Source organism: Triticum aestivum, chromosome 7B (genome assembly GCF_018294505.1).
Source record: "Triticum aestivum cultivar Chinese Spring chromosome 7B, IWGSC CS RefSeq v2.1, whole genome shotgun sequence".
In the NCBI taxonomy this organism is placed as follows: Eukaryota; Viridiplantae; Streptophyta; class Magnoliopsida; order Poales; family Poaceae; genus Triticum; species Triticum aestivum.
In genome coordinates this window covers 436,392,317-436,410,645 of record NC_057813.1, presented here as the reverse complement: position 1 = coordinate 436,410,645, position 18,329 = coordinate 436,392,317, and the positions used below count along the sequence as shown (strand labels likewise).

At 49.3% G+C, this 18,329-nt stretch overlaps 1 protein-coding gene and 1 pseudogene across 1 annotated transcript; one reads left to right on the top strand and one right to left on the bottom strand.

Annotated features, from left to right (window-relative positions):
• The first annotated feature begins 5,472 nt into the window (after positions 1-5,472).
• Positions 5,473-7,000, top strand: LOC123160163 (molybdate transporter 1-like; annotated as a pseudogene).
• LOC123160162 (single-strand DNA endonuclease 1) lies at positions 6,905-11,404 on the bottom strand. Its single transcript, XM_044577973.1, has 14 exons — positions 11,202-11,404; positions 10,956-11,113; positions 10,757-10,818; positions 10,539-10,666; positions 10,390-10,441; positions 10,246-10,318; positions 10,009-10,082; positions 9,230-9,289; positions 8,928-9,084; positions 8,741-8,840; positions 8,530-8,612; positions 8,339-8,439; positions 8,101-8,231; positions 6,905-7,932 (listed from the first exon to the last, which is right to left on the bottom strand). The coding sequence occupies exons 1-14, from the start codon at positions 11,267-11,269 to the stop codon at positions 6,996-6,998; spliced, it is 2,184 nt and encodes a 727-aa protein (XP_044433908.1). The 5' UTR covers positions 11,270-11,404; the 3' UTR covers positions 6,905-6,995.
• Positions 11,405-18,329: the final 6,925 nt, after the last annotated feature.

Here is an 18,329-nt window from a genome sequence, read left to right as displayed (position 1 = left end):
GAAAGGGATTCCTACAGGCAGTCGGCTCTGATACCAACTTGTGACGCCCCCGATTCAATCGTACACTAATCATGCACGCAAACGTGTACGATCAATATCAGGGACTCACGGGAAGATATCACAACACAACTCTAAAAAACATAAACAAGTCATACAAGCATCATAATACAAGACAGGGGCCTCGAGGGCTCGAATACAAGTGCTCGATCATAGACGAGTCAGCGGAAGCAACACTATCTGAGTACAGACATAAGTTAAACAAGTTGCCATAAGATGGCTAGCACAAATTGGGATACAAATCGAAAGAGGCGCATGCCTCCTGCCTGGGATCCTCCTAACTACTCCTGGTCGTCGTCAGCGGCCTGCACGTAGTAGTAGGCACCTCCAGAGTAGTAGGAGTCGTCGTCGACGTCGACGTCTGGCTCCTGGGCTCCAACGTCTGGTTGCGGCATCTGAAAAGAAGAGGAAAACGGGGGAAAAGAGGGAGCAAAGCAACCGTGAGTACTCATCCGAAGTACTCGCAAGCAAGGAGCTACACTACATATGCATGGGTATATGTGTAAGGAGGCCATATCAATGGACTGAACTGCAGAATGCCAGAATAAGAGGGAGATAGCTAGTCCTATCGAAGACTACGCTTCTGGCAGCCTCCGTCTTGCAGCATGTAGAAGAGAGTAGATTGAAGTCCTCCAAATAGCATCACATAGCATAATCCTACCCGGCGATCCTCCCCTCGTCGCCTTGTGGAAAAGCGATCACCGAGTTGTCTGTGGAACTTGTCTGGGTGTGTTTTATTAAGTATCCGGTTCTAGTTGTCATAAGGTCAAGGCACAACTTCGGGTCGTCCTTTTACCGAGGGACACGGCTATTCGAATAGATAAACTTCCCTGCAGGGGTGCACCGCATAACCCAACACGCTCGATCCCATTTGGCCGGACACACTTTCCTGGGTCATGCCCGGCCTCGGAAGATCAACACGTCGCAACCCCACCTAGGCACAACAGAGAGGTCAGCCCGCCGGTCTAAATCCTATGCGCGCAGGGGTCTGGGCCCATCGCCCATTGCACACCTGCACGTTGCGAGGGCGGCCGGAAGCAGACCTAGCAACCTCCATTACAAAGGAAGTCACGTTACGCGGTCCAATCCGGCGCGCGCCACTCCGTCGCTGACGTCAAGAAGGCTTCGGCTGATACCACGACGTCGAGTGCCCATATCTTTCCCACGTAGTTGGTTAGTGTGTATAGACCAAATGGCCAGACTTAGATCAAATACCAAGATCTCGTTAAGCGTGTTATTATGAAGCAAACCGCGGACGCCGACCAGGGCCAGGCCCACCTCTCGCCTAGGTGGTCTCAACCTGCCCTGTCGCTCCACCAAATAGATCCACACAGAGGGCCGTCGGGACAAAGGTCCTTTCAGCCCCCAATCCGTGAATCACTCGCGGGTACTCTTTGAGCGGACCCGACTTTAGTCACCATGTGTAGTATGTATATATGTATAGTATATACCCGTGATCACCTCCCGAGTGATCACGGCCCAATAGTATAGCAAGGCAGACTGACAAGAATGTAGGGCCAATGGTGATAAACTAGCATCCTATACTAAGCATTTAGGATTGCGGGTAAGGTATCAATGACTGTAGCAATAATGACAGGCTATGCAATAGAATAGGAGTAACCGAACAGTAACATGCTACACTACTCTAATGCAAGCAGTATAGAGAAGAATAGGCGATATCTGGTGATCAAGGGGGGGCTTGCCTGGTTGCTCTGGCAAGAAGGAGGGGTCGCCAACTCCGTAGTCGAACTGGGTTCGCCGGCAGTCTCGGGGTCTACCGAAAAGAAGTAACGGAGGGGAAACACGATAAATAACAGAGCAATCAAAGCATCACAAAGCGTAACATGACAATACGCGGTGCTAGGTGTACCCTTACGCGGTAGTAGGTGATACCGGCGAAGGGGGGAAACATCCGGAAAAGTATCCCCGGTGTTTCGCGTTTTTGGACAAGTGAACCGGAGAGTGAAAGTTGCGTGTTTGCTATGCTAGGGATGTGTGGCGAACGAACGGGCTGTGTAACCAGATTCGTCTCGTCATTCTGAGCAACTTTCATGTACAAAGTTTTTCCATCCGAGCTGCTGCGGATGAATTTCTACAATTTTCCGAAGTTTTTAAACATTTATTGGAATCCCTGAAAATTGGCTAAGTCCTCAGTTTTAAACATCACTTAGTTGTTTTGCAGAGGCTATAGCTAGCATTTTATACATCCTTTGAGTTAGTACATTATATCAAATGTGGGCACTCTGCTATGATCTACATGACAGCCTCAGGTCCATCTGCGACCAATTGCTTGCTCAAATATTTGTTTGAAAAGTGCTATTGGAGGTCAATTCCAGAATCTGTTTTCCAGTTCTTCTAGTTAACAGAACATAGATATTTGTCATTTTCATAGGAAATAACCCGGGTAACTTTTGGATTTGGTTCAATGGAAACATTTGAGCCTTGTCAAGTGTACTACTTATACAAATTAATCCCAGCTAAGTTAAACTTTGTTTGACCACAGTTTTCTTGCCATCCAGAGGGTTAATAGAGTAGAAGTAACGGAAACTAGCCAGCGCTACAGTAACATTCGGTTACTGTAGCAGGGGCAGCAGAGCAACGAATCACAACGGCAGTTGTGGCCGCAAGCGCGGGCGAGCAGCTGCGGGCGTGGCACGCGCGGCCGAGGGCGCGCGCCGGCGGGCAAGCGAGGGAGGGGGGCGACGAGAGCTGGGCTGCATGGCAGGTGTGGAGGCGGCCTGCAGTGGCGCCGGCGTCGAGAGGAGCGGCGTCGGGGTTCGGCCTAGCAGCGTACGGTGGGCGGGAGGCGAGCAGGCGCAGGGAAGGGCGCGGACGGGCGAGCACGGGTGTGAGAGCGTAGCACGGACAAGCAGCGGCCCTAGCGGGCGTGGCTGGAGCTTCGGCCGTGTCTGCGGCCGGTGACGAGCGCGGCGGTAGCAAGTGTAACGGCGGCAACGAGCTACGGTGACGATGATAGTAGCAGCAGGAAACAACGAACCAAGCCTACAGGAGAGGGGTTTCGACCGGGAGCTCACTGCGGAGGCACACGGAGGCCCGTTGGTGGCTTAGGAGCTGCAGAGGCGACGGATCGATGAAGAGCAGCGGCGACGACCGAGGAAGAAGATGGCGTCGATCCGGTCGATGTGGTGGCCTCCCGACCTCGATCCGGTGACGTAGTCGACGCGACGGACAGCGAAGGCGCTGCTGGAAAGGTCCCAGCCCACGGGGACGACAGGGAGCATGCGGACGATGAGAACCATGGCGTCGATGGCTCGGTAGTGCGCGAGGAAGGAGGCAGCGAGCGGGAGGAAAAGTGGCGAGGCTAGGGTTCTCCAGGGGGGTTTGGGTGGCCTTATCCATCCACGCGACCGAGGGATCGCCGACGCGTGCACATCGCCGGCTATGGCGCCGGTGGATGAGCGCCACGCCCTCCCATGAACAGGAGGAAGGAGAGGCTCGGCTGGGCTGGGTCATTTTGCCTAATGGGCCACGTGCCCAGTAGATTAGGTATTATGTTTCTCACCTCCTTTTGTTTATTGTTTTCCTTATTTATCTACTGTTTTGTATTTAGTTTAGGTACTAAATGATTTTAGTTAAAGTTGAAACTCCTCACATAATTACCTCCTGATATTTTAGGTGTTGTCCAAAAAGTTTGGGTTATTTAGAAATGTTTGAAATTAAGTTCGTATTTTAACGGGCATAATAAGTGATGCTTGTTCACTTTAATTGTTTCCAGGGGAAATCTAAAAATCCATTAAATGATAGTTCCTACATGGTAATTACTTAGTGAATATTTTCAACCCAACAAACATTTTTATTTGACAGTTTGAAGAAATAAAATTTTGACTTGTTATTTGAAATTTGAATTTGACTCCGATTTCATCAAGTGGCAAATTGGCTTAATAAAACATGATGACACGGTACATTAGGGTGGGGTTACTGTACCTTTATTATCCGGGCGTCACAGCCATCGTTGTCGAAGATGACGAGCCCCACAGTGAGTCTCCGAGAAGCAGTCGATCGAGCCAGTAGCGCTCTTGATCTGCAGGGATAGGGAAGGCGCGGAGGTTAGGGAAGGATCATGTTGCAATTGCAACATGGGTCTTATTGCAATGGCGACAGGCATGGGCCGCAAGCCGGAGATGCTTCTGCAACAACGATCTTATTACAATGATGACATCGCGCGATGAGCAGATCAGACGGATCGCCACAAGGTGGACGGTGGCGCAAACCGGTTGTTGTGGCGTGAGGGTCGGCGTGCTGCAACAGAGGGATGGTTGGGCAGCAGCCTGCCGAGGAGTTGGAGGGAGGGTCGTTGGTGGGATAATCAAGAAGGGGGTCGGGGTTGGGCGTATCTGCGTTGCATGGTCCTGGTGCGTGTGCTCCTTGGCAGCATCCTGGCCAAGTGTGAGGATCTGTGGGGCGGCTACCTGTGTGTGTGCGCTTCGGCGACACATAGTGTGGCGGCGGGGTGGCCAGTCTGGTGCCTTAGTGAGAAGGTGGTCATATTCGGATGGATTTGGCCATGATGGCTCAATGGTGGACTTGCTGATGCGTGTCATGCGGAGCTCGAGAGGTTGATCCGGGCGAAAACTTGTCTCTGGAGTTTTCGGAGCTAGCGATGGCGACGCTTTTGAGCGCCATCTCCCTTCCTGTGGGCATCGTTGAGGTACTCTCAGGCCCAATATGTGTAGTTTCTGAAGAAACTCTAGATCCGTGTGATCGCATGCTGACACTGCTTTGGCATCATATCCCCCTCTCGAGGGCTTTGTCTTTGGAGCTAGGAATAGGCAAGCGGGGCCAATGGAAGATGGCGGTGTTGACGTCGGGTCTTCTGTGGTAATGGTGATGGGAGTGTGTGATATCGGAGACGCGACAATGGTTGCGGCAGTCGGCTCTTCTCCGACGTGTTTGTGGGATTACCCCGGCTCATTTTGTTGTGGTGAAGTCATAGCTGCGGCGGCGGGCCCCTATGGCGACGATGACATGCAGCAGATGGTCCGTTCGGTGGTCTTTCACACTGGCAGCCTTGCATAGTTCTTCTTCAGAACTATCCTTCAGAGTCGAAGTTGCGCTGTCCTCGACATGGGTAGTAGCTGAGTTCGGCACATGCCTTCTTGTGTTTTCGCATAGCCTCTACGGTGAAGGTTGGGTCGATGTTCCTCTTTGACGAAGTCGGAGTCGCTTGCTCGGAGAATAAGGAGGGCGATGACGCCTGTTGGGAAGAAGTGATGCCGATGTGCGATCTTGCCGAGGCCCTCTATGTGAGGTGTTGTGTGGGTGCCGCTAGGCAGTTTGTGGCGTTTTTTGCCCGGTTTTTATTAATTAACTGGGCATCTCTTCTACGTAATTAATGTCTTTTGACTCCGTTTGAAAAGAACACTTGCAAGAAAGATGCACAAAGTCCCCCTCCTATAAATCCTGCACCGCATTTGGCGCCTAAGTTAACAACCTCAGCACCCCACTCGAAAAAGATGACGTCTGCACCGGCCATGGCCACCACGGCGCTCTCCGACCCGGAGGCGCTGTCCGGCAACGGAGGCACCAAGCAACCGCTCTCCCTGCTTGAACGGGCGCGCGACAACCTGTCCTTCCGGTCGGCGTGGTCCGAGCTGAACGGCGCTGACCTGGGCACCTACATCCCCATCGTGCTCTCGCTGGCGCTCTCCCGCCACCTCGACCTCGGCACCACCCTCATCTTCACCGGCATCTACAACGCCGTCACAGACCTCGTCTAAGGCGTACCCATGCCGGTCCAGCCCATGAAAGCCATCGCCGCCACCGCCCTCTCCGACCCTTCATTCGACATCCCGGAGATCATGGCCGCCGGCATCCTCACAGCCGCCTTCATCCTCCTCCTCGGCGTCACCCGCCTCATGAAGCTCGTCTACTGGCTCGTCCCGCTCCCACTTTTGCCCGCTCCCCGTCGTCCGCGGCATCCAGCTCGCGCAGGGCCTCAACTTCGCCATGGCCGCCGTCAAGTACATACGCTACGAGCAGGACCTTGGCAAGGGCAAGTCCGCGGTGGGGAAGCCTCGCCCATGGGCCGGGCTCGACGGCCTCGTGCTCGCTATCGCCGCCCTATGCTTCATCGCCCTCGTCAACGGCGCCGGCCAAGACCACGTCCAAGGAGCCCAAGAAGAAGAAGATGGAGAAGGAAACAACAGCCGTTCTTACGGAGGCTGGCGTAGCTGGAGGCGGCGCTGGGCGTCGGCGATCCCGTCGGCGGTGATCGTGTTCGTGCTGGGCGTGGTGTTCGCCATCATCCGGCATCCGGCGGCGCTGAGGGAGCTGCGCGCCGGGCCGTCGAGGATGCGGGTGGTGCACATATCGCGGGAGGCATGGAAGCAGGGGTTCATCAAGGGCGCGGTGCCGCAGATCCCACTGTCGGTGCTCAACTCGGTGGTGGCGGTGTGCAAGCTCACGCGCGACCTGTTCCCGGAGAAGGAGGCGTCGGCGACGTCGGTGTCGGTGACCATGGGCGCCATGAACCTGGTGGGCTGCTGGTTCGGCGCCATGCCGTGCTGCCACGGCGCGGGCGGGCTGGCGGGGCAGTACAAGTTCGGCGGCCGCAGCGGCGCGTGCGTGGCGGCGCTGGGCGGGCTGAAGCTGGCGCTGGGGCTGGTCCTCGGCGGCTCGGTGCTGCGCGTGCTCGCCAGCTTCCCCGTGGGGCTGCTCGGCGTGCTGCTGCTCTTCGCCGGCGTGGAGCTGGCCATCGCCGCCAGGGACATGTCGTCCAAGGCGGAGGCCTTCGTCATGCTCGTCTGCACTGCCGTGTCGCTCGTCGGCTCCAGCGCCGCGCTGGGCTTCCTCTGCGGCATGGTGGCGCACGGCCTGCTGCTGCTCAGGGCTTGGACAGTTTCTTCCATGTAAAAAAGCAAACTTTACACAAATGTATTCGATCAAATACACCAAATTGATCGTGTGTTCAAATATTATTACAGTTCGTCTCTAATGCTCTTGAGAAACGATCTGAGCTCTCTCGCCTTCCTCTCATGTTCATCATCATCAGGACACACGACACTACTGTCAGCTTCACTAATGTCTATTGCATCCTTGCCATGGTTACCATTCCTTCTCCTGTCGACAACCGGAGAAGGAGAAGACAAATCAATGGCGCCAGCTTCTGATTCTGCCAACGAAACAATCGGTACATTACTTCGGCCATTGAACATCCGAGCACCATGGACGACTGGCGGCGATGCTTCGACTGGTGCGCAGGCGTCGCTTGCACCAGCTTTGTGTCTGTCATCTGAAACGCCCAGCATGCTGCTTTTCTCAGGGAAATTGCTTAAATCTGTCAGAGCTCTTCGTTCAGCTCCGTCATAAGGTGGCAAGTCTTGGAAGCGGCAAGGTTGTCGTTCAGCAACTGGAGGCAGGGGCGAGGACAGATCAATCACGTCGTCGTCAAGGGTAAAACTCGGAGCATCACTTGACTGAGTGCTATTTTGTGACTCAGAGTTCTGAGCATCGCTGGACTGGGTGCTATTTTGTGACTCGGAGTTCTGAGCATCGCTGGACTGGGTGCTACTTTGTGACTCCATCATACCGCTCAGCAAATCAACCCCATTCATCGCAGCTGTGGTTGATCCGATGAACTTTTGGGACTTGCAAGCCCGGAGGGGCGGAGATGGAGAAGACAGATCAACTATATCCATGCTAGGTGCCACGCGGTGTACATCTCCTGTCTCAGGACAATTGCTTGCAGGCGGAAACGTGGCGCATTCAGACTCGATACCAAGCATCAATTCTTGGAGCCGCGCATCAACATCTTTTACTGCAGCTTGTGCTGATTTCTTTGGCCTAGCTTTCCTCTTTTGCTTCTTCTCTTCATCCTTCTTTTCCAAAAACTCAGTTATTTTTTCTGGGCACGCACTGTAATTGCACAAGTAGGATACTTCAGAAGGTTCACATTTTTATACTATGATCGCAAACTAAGATATTGTGCTGTTACGGTTGAACTTCTGTACTTATAGTAGCCACAGTATAGGACTAGTGTTTGGCTATTGCAGGATAGAGTACGAGAAAAGAAATCATTATGACCTTCTGATGAGATCCCCTGGAACAACTGAAGATTGGAGTCCATGCATGTTTCTCCATGAAACCTCATAATACTCACTTCCATGAACTTTTCGTTGCTTCGTAATTGCCAATACAGGGCATGGTACTGGAATCTGCAAATTGGACGCTTAGACTTGATAAGTAAAACTAGAAAATATCCTCAAAAACAAGAAACAAGAATGTTTACTTCAGAAACATGCTGAGCATGCAAAGCTACTACCTCACTCAACAATGGTTTTATTCCTAGAGCTGAAGATGTCGAGCGAAGATTTGAAAACCTTCGAAGTTCTCTCTCAGCTATCTTCGGAAGGATGTATTCATCTGCAGACATATTCAAGGGCATAAATAAATAGTTATGCTGCCTTCCTATGGCCGCTCAATCCAGACATAACAGGTTAAGATATCAAATACCAGTCTTCTCTGGTGTCCATTCAAAATATTTCTCACAAATCTGTTGGAACTCTGAATGACGGAATGGGTGCTGGCAGCATACCCTATAGACAGAAAACAGTAGTCATCAATCAAGAGAAGGACAGAAAAATAAAGCAGAGGACACGGTTTTATGTAGCTGAAACTAAAAAACCACACAAGGCAGTAGTACACTGATCAACTAATTAATTACCTCCGCACATTTTCTGAATCAGGCAAATGGCATTTTGGCTCCAGAAATGCATTTATTACCTCACGGAATTGACTGCCAGAATCTTGGCTCATCCCAACCTCTGTAAGAAAAATACAGTGCATGATGTGCCGTACAATGAGGTTGATATAGCTGCATAGCCACAGAAATAGAGTAAGGACTTGTTTACCAGAGGTACTTGTTTTTGTGCATATGTCACCACCCTTGTTTTTGCCAATGCCAGCCTTTTTCCCTTTACACTTTCTTGTAGCTTTTACTCCATCAGATAAAATCTGATCCAGGATGGAATCATCTCCCGCAGATTTGACAAGACGACATGCTGCTTCCTGAAGTACTTAAAAGAACCATTACAGACTATAGAGTTTCAGATAGTAAAGTATAAGAGCAAGTGCAATGCAATCACACTAAACGAACTTACTGAGTATTAAGAGTCAGCAGTCCAAAAATAGAAACTATCCATCTGGTACTTACCGGGCCAAAGCCATGAACTCCATTAGAATAATCACAACCAAGAAGCAACGCAAATGATATCTGGAAAGTTTGGAAGAGTTAGAACCAGGTCGAGAAATAGATCAAATATGTACATTCTCGGACTAGAAACTAGGGCGCACTTTGAAACTCAGGATGAAGCAGAAGTATAATACTCAAAACTGAGTCTTCTAAATAGTTTGGAGGCAGGTAGCATCATAGTATTGTTGGTGAACAATGGCACAAGGCAGCTTCGTTATTTGTGCAACTTCCAGTGATCTCTAGCTAACTGATGCATGCTAGTTCACAGGCAAAATTTTCTACTAGTATCAAAGGTCACAATTTTATTTGGTACATCCACTAGATCCTTTTGGTGATTGTACTACTTCTACTGTGTTAGTTGAACAAAATAGAACTATTCCCAACATAATTTGTTGCATCTCTCTAGGACCAAATGATGTTTTGCGCTTGGGGGGGGGGGCGGGGGGGGGGGGGGGGGGGGGGGGTACTCATCAAATTTTGTGTTCTACTCCCTCCGTTTCTAAATATTAAGTCTTTTTTGATATTTCAATTGGGACTACATACGGATGTATATAGACGTATTTTAGAGTGTAGATTCACTCATTTTGCTCCGCATGTAGTCCATATTGAAATCTCTAAAAAGACTTATATTTAGGAACGGAGGGAGTATTTTGCAATATGGCGTTGCGCGAAAGAATCAAATTATTGGTTGCAGCATATCCCATAAGATCAACTCGGGCAGGATAGAACATGTAACATACCAGTGATTTCCTGCCAAAACCAAGCTTTTTCTCTATGTCCTCCATTTCGTAGCAAATGACATAACCACCGTCCCCTAATTTGAGAGCGAACATGAGCAAATCACAAGAATTTAAGCTACACGAACAGGACAACTTTGCAAGAACAACAAAAGGCAGACAGTGCAATATAAGTTTTCTTTCTAAATTCTAATTATAGTAAAAATCCACAAACCAACAATTCTTAGCCTTCAGCTTTACCTATGAAAACATCTCTGTAAACTGTCCTTGCCCCAAAAAGAAAAGCATCTGAATCTGATGTAAAACAGCCATCCTGAAAATAACATAACAATAAATAAGTAACAGACATGACATTCAGGTTGTTAGGAGAAGTATTGTACTTACGCACAATGAGCTTAAATCAAGCAATGCACACTGTGCTTCTGCTTCCTCGACACTGTTAAAGAACACAATGGCATGCAGTTATGGGCATTTGTCAATAATTTCAGGTCTTATTATCCATAAATAGATTGATTGGAGCAGAGAAAATCTACCCATCCAAGCAAGGGATGCCTAAGGCCAAGCCAAGATGCTTCGCCTCTTTAATCATGCGCGAGAATTCTGATCCCTTGTTCCGTTTAAGGGAGGTCAATGGTTGCGAACTCGTGTCATCACAATCAGCCTAAAGTGAATCAAGCAAGTGGGCTTAAACAAATAGAATTGGCTGCATCATGTTCCAAGAAGTGTCCAGTGTGGATAAAGAAGAAATGACCTCAGAATTGCATCCTAGCCGACGTCTATAAGTAGCCAGCTTGATTGAAGGTATTGCCCCATCTGAAGATAAACAAGAAAACATCCAAGAACTGAATTTTATGACGAAATATGTTTCCCACATGCTACGTATTCAGAGACCCGGGTGGGGATCCGACGATCTGCTGGTAGGGTAGGGCGAGGGAGATTCCGAGGTTGACCTGTGACAAAGATGAGGCTGCAGTTGAGGGCGAGGAGGGCGCGGATGCGGTGGAAGAGGTTCTTGAGGTAAACCTTGTCCCTGACGAAGGCCGGCGAGCGGTTGGCGGTACAGAACTGCACGAGCCAGCAGGAGAGATCTACGCACACCTTCTTGTTCCTGAGACCGCCAACCATGGAGGAATCAGCGGGGGCGGCCGAGGGAGTAAGGCGCACGCACGCGAACGAGCGAGGGTTTTGGGACTCACTGGAGGTGGTTGAGCGGCAGCTTCTGCTTGCAGGAGTCGAGAATGTCCCAAAGGTTCTTGACCCCCATGGTCGCTAACGCCGCTGGGCACTGCCGGAGCCGGAGGGGACACCGGCGGCGACGGCGGCGGAAAGGGGGGCGGTGGCCGTGGTGGGGGGGATTTGCATTTGCATTTGAGTTTCAAACCTGGAAGCGGCTGTTCTGGGTGATTTGTTCGGAATGTGGTGCTCTATAGATACGCCTCCTTCACAAGTTTACGTAGTCACAAAATACGCTTATAGTTCTTTTTTTTCCCCAGAGAAACAGCAAAACTCTGCTGCGTATTTTTATTGATTTTCATCTATAAATAGTAGTACAAAGAAAGGTTCAAAAGAAAGAAAGAACTATACAGGTCCTAAAGAAGCAAGAAAAAGAACAACAAATACAACTAAATACAAATCTTCTGAAAGCATTGACCGTGGTACCATTGTAGTCATTCCTCTTGGCCCGATATATAATCCACTTCATTTCCTCCTTAAATTTGCCTGCAGGTATATAAGCTTGGTGAAATGCCTTTAAAGATAGAAGCATTCCTTGCACTACAGATAGCCCATGAGATAAGTCAAGGGCAAAAGGAAATTTGAGGAGTTGTTTGAGCTGAGCAACTTCATCTTGTATGCTTGAGAGTGGAGGATGCCATGAGGGGCACACATATTGCCAGCATATTTGAGAAAAGGGGCATTGGAAGAAAAAGTGATCTCTTTTTTTTCGAAAAGGAGGAAAACCCCCGGCCTCTGCATCTGGTCGATGCATACGGCCACTTTATTAATTATTAGCACAAAACCTTACAAAGTCGTACAACAGTAAGACCAAAGCCACCATCTTCGCAACCTCTGTCGCTACTCCTATCTAACTGATGAAGGGGCGCTGATGGTCTGGGCCTAATACCAAACAGACCTTGCAGCCAAACCTAACATCTAAGACCTGAGGTCCCAACCTGGACGCCTGCCGGGTATGGGCACCCACCAGTCCGGCATGCTCCTCAACCCGGCCGCCCGCCAGGTATGAGGCCGTCACAGCCACCTGCCACCAATCCATCTTCAGAGCTATACTGCTGCATACACCTTGCCCGGTCTCGCTGCCGTCGACGCCACCATGGCACCAGACAGCTCCACCGCCCTGCGCTCGTCCATGCAGCCGCATCCATGAACGATATGTAGCCGCACCATGCCGCCAGAATCATCGTCATCGACGCGGAAGATACAACGCCGCACCACCAGGCAACCTCCGCACCGTCGCCACTGCTGGAGGTACTCGGAGCCCACCATCCACATCATCTCTCCCCCGAACAGCTGGTCCTCCCAAGACGGCGCCTCCATGGAGGATACGACGTGTAGGACGCCGCCGCCGCCCAATCCAGAATGAATTTTGGACTTTCGTCCGGGATGTGTTCGGAGGTGGATAGGAGAGACCTCGGTTTCGCCTCCACAGAGGATAGCGGCGTTGAGCGACGTCGCCGATGCCGGGCCGGCCTAGCCGACCAAAGTTTCCTCCGGTCCCCATCCTATGCCACCAATCCTCCGCCTGCTCCGGATCCGGCGACAAGCCACGATCCAAAACCTTGCGAAGATGGAAGATCCATGGTGCTCGACCTACCGGAAAGGAGGATCGAGAAGACCCCGTTGTAGATCTCCAGACGCCAAAACCAGCAGTCCGACGTTGCCAGTGACGACCAACCTCACCCCGCGGCGGCCGACGGAGTCCGAAGCCAGGATCCAGATGGATCCGATCCGGATCCGGCGACACTCGCGACCACCGGGCAGTACCAACGCAGCCACCACCTCGCAACTCGCAGACCGCCACCACGGCACCACACGACATAGCCGGGAGACCCGCCGCCGCGCCGCCGAACCCCACGTTAGCCCGGCGCTCCCCTCGTCCCCACTGTCCCGCGCCAGCCAGAACGAGATGGATGGGAAAGGAGCCCCACCGCCGCCCAGCCGGCCAGGCTTCGCCCGGCGGCGTTGCGGACGGCGGCGAGGAGGGAGAGGGGCAGAGGGAAGTGCGAGGGGCGGCGGCTAGGGTTTCCCCTCGGGTCGCCCGCGGGGACGACGCGAGGGGCGGAGGGGTCAAGCTCATAAATGGGGAGCATACTTGTCTCCAAAACTTGTTAATGACACATCAGACATGTGCAGTCTTGTATGAAAAAAAATCTCTACAACATAGCCTTGGTATTTAGCCTGTTGTTTATCAATAACCAGAAGAAAATTTTGTGCTTAAGCTGGCAACAGGTTTTTCAAAGCCATTTGGTAACTGGCATAGGTTCCGAATGTATAGAAGGAGCTTGTGAGCCTCGGAAACCTTATAAATAGTAGAACCATGGGGTATTTGCCAATAGTTAGGATCATCTGCCAATTGCGTGGCTTGTAGAAAATTGATCTAGTTTCTGATAATGCACATATGACACTTCAGAGAGAGAGAGAGAGAGAGAGAGAGAGAGAGAGATAAGTGGGATGTTAAATCATTCAAAGCCCACAAAGATTGAAAACATCCCGGTTGTGAGAAAAGGAATATAGGTGAGGCTAGAGTGCCATTTTGGCTGCTCATCCCAATTATCAGAATAAAAGGCATGAGGATGCCCATTCTGCAGGGTGCAAGTAGCAAATTCCTTATGTGTTAGTAGTAATTTTAAACAATCCATCCACTAGAAAGAACAATTGTGTAGGGTGACAGAAGACACCCCTTGAGGATAATAAACTTACCATATCAGATGTACCCGTGGAATATCCATATGATTGATGAATTTATGTATCATTTTTATCAGTAGGCATGTGTTATGAGTAACTAGATTTAAAATTCCTAGACCTCCTTTGTTCTTGGGTCTACAGATCATATCCCAAGCAGTCAATGGAGGATTTTTTTCCTTTCCAAGTCTTTGCCTCTCCAGAAAATATGCCTTTTGTACTTTTCCATTTGCTCAATAATACTTTATAGAGGAGAAGTAAACTCATAACAAAAGTGGGGAGTGAAGATAAAACTGCATTGACCATAAGTAGTCTCCCATCATAGCTTAAGTATTGTGAGCAAACAAATAATATTCTATAGATCCTATCAATAATGTACATGAAGTGCTCCATTGTTGGCTTTGTGAAACTAAGGGGAGTGCCAAGAAATGTGAAAGGGAAGGAGGTAATGGCACATCCAGGAGGTTGGAGAGTTCTTGCATTTGCTCCTTGGTTACATTGATTGGAAGCATGTTGGAATTCTAATAATTGACCTTGAGACCATAGGCTTTTGAAAAGAGATCCACTAAGTGCTTGAGATGTCCCAACTGTTCTGAACATGCAGGCATGATAATTAGAGTGTCATTTGCATATTGCGGTGTAGGGGAATTGGGACAAGACTGAAACCTAATAGGTGGATGTATGAGGTTCCTTTGCATGGCATCATTCAAGATTGTGTGCAGAAAATCAACTACAAGTACAAACAATAGAGGAGACAGAGGATCCCCTTGCCTCACTCCTCATCTGCATTTGAATTGAATTCCAGGAATTCCATTGAGTAGAACCGGTGAAGTACCAAAGGCCAGTATCTGTTGGATCATCATTTATTCCAAAGCCCTTTGTTGCAAAATTGCCAGTATCATGACATGCTCTATTTTGTCAAAAGCATTTTCAAAATCTAGTTTTAGAACAACAATAGATTGCTTACTTTTATGGCACTTAAATAAGAATTCATAGGCCCATGCAATACAATCTTGAATTGTCCTTGTTATAATGAAACCATACTAGTTAACATGAACTAAGTTCGTGATGATAGATTGCAATTTGTCAGCCAAGAGTTTAGTCAACAACTTGATTATGCAGCTGAGTAGAGAAATTGGCCTAAAATCATTCAACCATGAAGTTCCTTATTTGTTTGTAATGAGGGTTATTAAAGAGTTGTTGACACTCTGCAAACAAAGACCTCCCTTTGGATTTGGTCACAAAGATCATAAAAGCCATATTTAATAATGGGCTGCCATTTTTTGATGAAGTTTGTGTTAAATGCATCTAGGTCAGGAAATTTATTAGAAGGAAGGTCCTTGATGGCATCATCAATTCCATCTTTGGAAAAGTAGCTTCTAAAAAAGATAAATCATGATGTACTTGTATAAGACCAAGCAGCTCAAGTGGGATGTCAAAACTGTATGATTTGTTGGGAAACGTTGCATGGAAAACAAAAAATCTACGCACATGCAAGATCTATCCATGGAGATGCATAGCAATGGGAGGGGAGAATGTCTCTACGTACCCTCGTAGACCTAGACCGTTAGCGGAAGCGTTTAGTAACGCGGTTGATGTAGTCGAACTTCTTCCCAATCCAACCGATCGAGTACCGAACGTACGACACCTCCGCGTTCAGCACACGTTCAGCTCGGTGACGTCCTCGCCCTCGTGATCCAGCAAGACGTCGAGGTAGTGGATGAGTTCCGGTAGCACGACGGCGTGGTGACGGTGATGGTGATGCTATCTCCGCAGGTCTTCACCTAAGCACTATGAAAATATGACCGAGGGTGTAAACGGTGGAGGGGGGCGCCGCACATGGCTAAGACAATGTTGTGTCATTGTGTGGCGCCCCCCTCCCACATATATATAGGTGGGAGGAGAGGGGAGCAGTTGGGGGGCGCCCCAAGTAGGTCTGAATCCTACTTGGGTTCCTACCCTAGGCCGCCCTCCCCTCCTTTGGTGCCAAGGGGAAGGAAGGAGGAGGTGGCGCCCCCCCTTCCCTTTCTCCCACAAGGAGGGGAAGGCAGGAGGAGGTGGCGCCCCCTCCTTTCCTTCTTCTAGGGAAGGCAGCCAGGGAGAGGGCGTGCAGCCCCCTTGTGGGCTGGTGTGTGCCTCTCCTTGGCCCATTAGGCCCATAGACCTCCCGGGGCCTCCCGGAACCCCTTCCGGTGATCCGATGACTATCCAGTACCCCTGAAACTCATCTGGTGTCCATATATCATCGTACGATATATCAATCTTTACCTCTGGATCATTCCGGAGCTCCTCGTCATGTCCGTGATCTCATCCGGGACTCCGAACAATATTCGGTCACCAAATCATATAACTCATATAACACTATATCGTCAACGAACATTAAGTGTGTGGACCCTACGGGTTCGAGAACTATGTAGACATGACCGAGACACCTCTCCGGTCAATAACCAATAGAGGAACCTGGATGCCCGTATTGGATCCTACATATTCTATGAAGATCTTTATCGGTTGAACCTTATGACAACATATGTAATTCCCTTTGTCCATCAATATGTTACTTGCACGAGATTCCATCGTCAGTATATTCATACCTAGTTCAATCTCGTTACCGGAAAGTCTCTTTACTCGTTCCATAATACATCATCTTGCAACTAACTCCTTAGTCACTTTGCTTGCAAGGCTTCTTATGATGTGTACTACCGAGAGGGCCCAGAGATACCTCTCCGATACTCAGAGTGACAAATCCTAATCTCGATCTATGCCAACTCAACAAACACCTTCAGAGATACCTATAGAGCATATTTATGATTACCCAGTTACGTCATGACATTTGATAGCACACAAGGTATTCCTCCGGTATTCGGGAGTTGCATAATCTCATAGTTGACAAAATATGTATTTGTCATCAAGAAAGCAATAGTAATAAACTGAACGATCAATATGATAAGCGAACGGATGGGTCTTGTCCATCACATCATTCTCCTAATGATGTGATCCCGTTATCAAATGACAACACATGTCTATGGTTAGGCAACCTTAACCATCTTTGATCAACGAGCTAGTATAGTAGAGGCTTACTAGGGACAAGGTATTTGTTTATGTATTCACACATGTATTTGAGTTTCCAACCAATACAATTCTAGCATGAATAATAAACCTTTATCATGAATAAGAAAATATAAAATAACAACTTTATTATTGCCTCTATGGCATATTTCCTTCAGTCTCCCACTTGCACTAGAGTCAATAATCTAGATTACATTGTAATGAATCTAACACCCATGGAGTCTTGGTGCTGATCATGTTTTGCTCGCGGAAGAGGCTTAGTCAACGGGTCTGCTATATTCAGATCCATATGTATTTTGCAAATCTCTATGTCTCCATCCTTGACCTTTTCACAAATGGAGTTGAAGCGTCTCTTAATGTGTTTGGTTCTCCTGTGAAACCTGGATCTTCACCAAGGCAATTGCTCCAATGTTGTCACAAAATATTTTCATTGGACCCGATGCACTGGGTATTACACCCAGATCGGATATGAACTCCTTCATCCAGACTCCATGCGCTGCTTCCGAAGTAGCTATGTACTCCACTTCACACGTAGATCCCGCCACGACGCTCTGCTTAGAACTGCATCAACTGACAGCTCCACCATTCAATATAAATACGTATCCGGTTTGTGACTTAGAGTCACCTGGATTAGTGTCGAAGCTAGCATGGACGTAACCATTTACGATGAGCTCTTCGTCACCTCCATAAACGAGAAACATATCCTTGGTCCTTTTCAGGTACTTCAGGATGTTCTTGACCGCTGTCCAATGATCTACTCCTGGATTACTTTGGTACCTATTGGGGATATAACCCCGTGGTGAGACCCGCCCAGGAGGGGCCGGGTCACCCCGTTGGCGACTTATAAGCAAAGGCCCAAAAAGGCCTACGAATACAAGATGAGAAGACCAGAGGCGGCTTACAAGCAGGCCTGTTGAAGGCCCACAACCCGGAGGCAACTCAAGACCCGAAGGTGTGAGCTGCCCGATGGTAACTTGCCTATCAAGGCAAGGCGACTTATAACTAGAGTCAGTTACGTTGTGTGACCCGACCTGGACTCCTGTAAGCCGCCGGGCCTCGACCTGTGTATATAAAGGCGAGACCCGGTGGCGGGTTAGGGACAAAAAACAATTGATCAATAGCTAGATCAAGCGATTCCGCTCCCTTGTAATCGATTCCTGAGCAATCGTCAACAAAAGCAGAAGTAGGCGTTTACCTCGTTGTGAGGGGCTGAACCTGGATAAACTATGTGTCCTTTGTCCCAATCAACCCCTTTAAGCTAACCTACGCTGCGATGGCTCCACACCTAAGTCCTTTCACAAGGGCATCTGCCATGACAAAACCACGACAGTTGGCGCCGA

Excerpts from the sequence above, each read along its gene's own strand:
- LOC123160162 (XM_044577973.1), bottom strand. The coding sequence starts at position 11,269 with ATGGGGGTCAAGAACCTTTGGGACATTCTCGACTCCTGCAAGCAGAAG. Across the intron at positions 10,667-10,756 it reads GGCTAGGATGCAATTCTGAG|GCTGATTGTGATGACACGAG; the intron begins GTCATTTCTTCT and ends GATTCACTTTAG. Across the intron at positions 10,083-10,245 it reads TTACAGAGATGTTTTCATAG|GGGACGGTGGTTATGTCATT; the intron begins GTAAAGCTGAAG and ends CTCTCAAATTAG.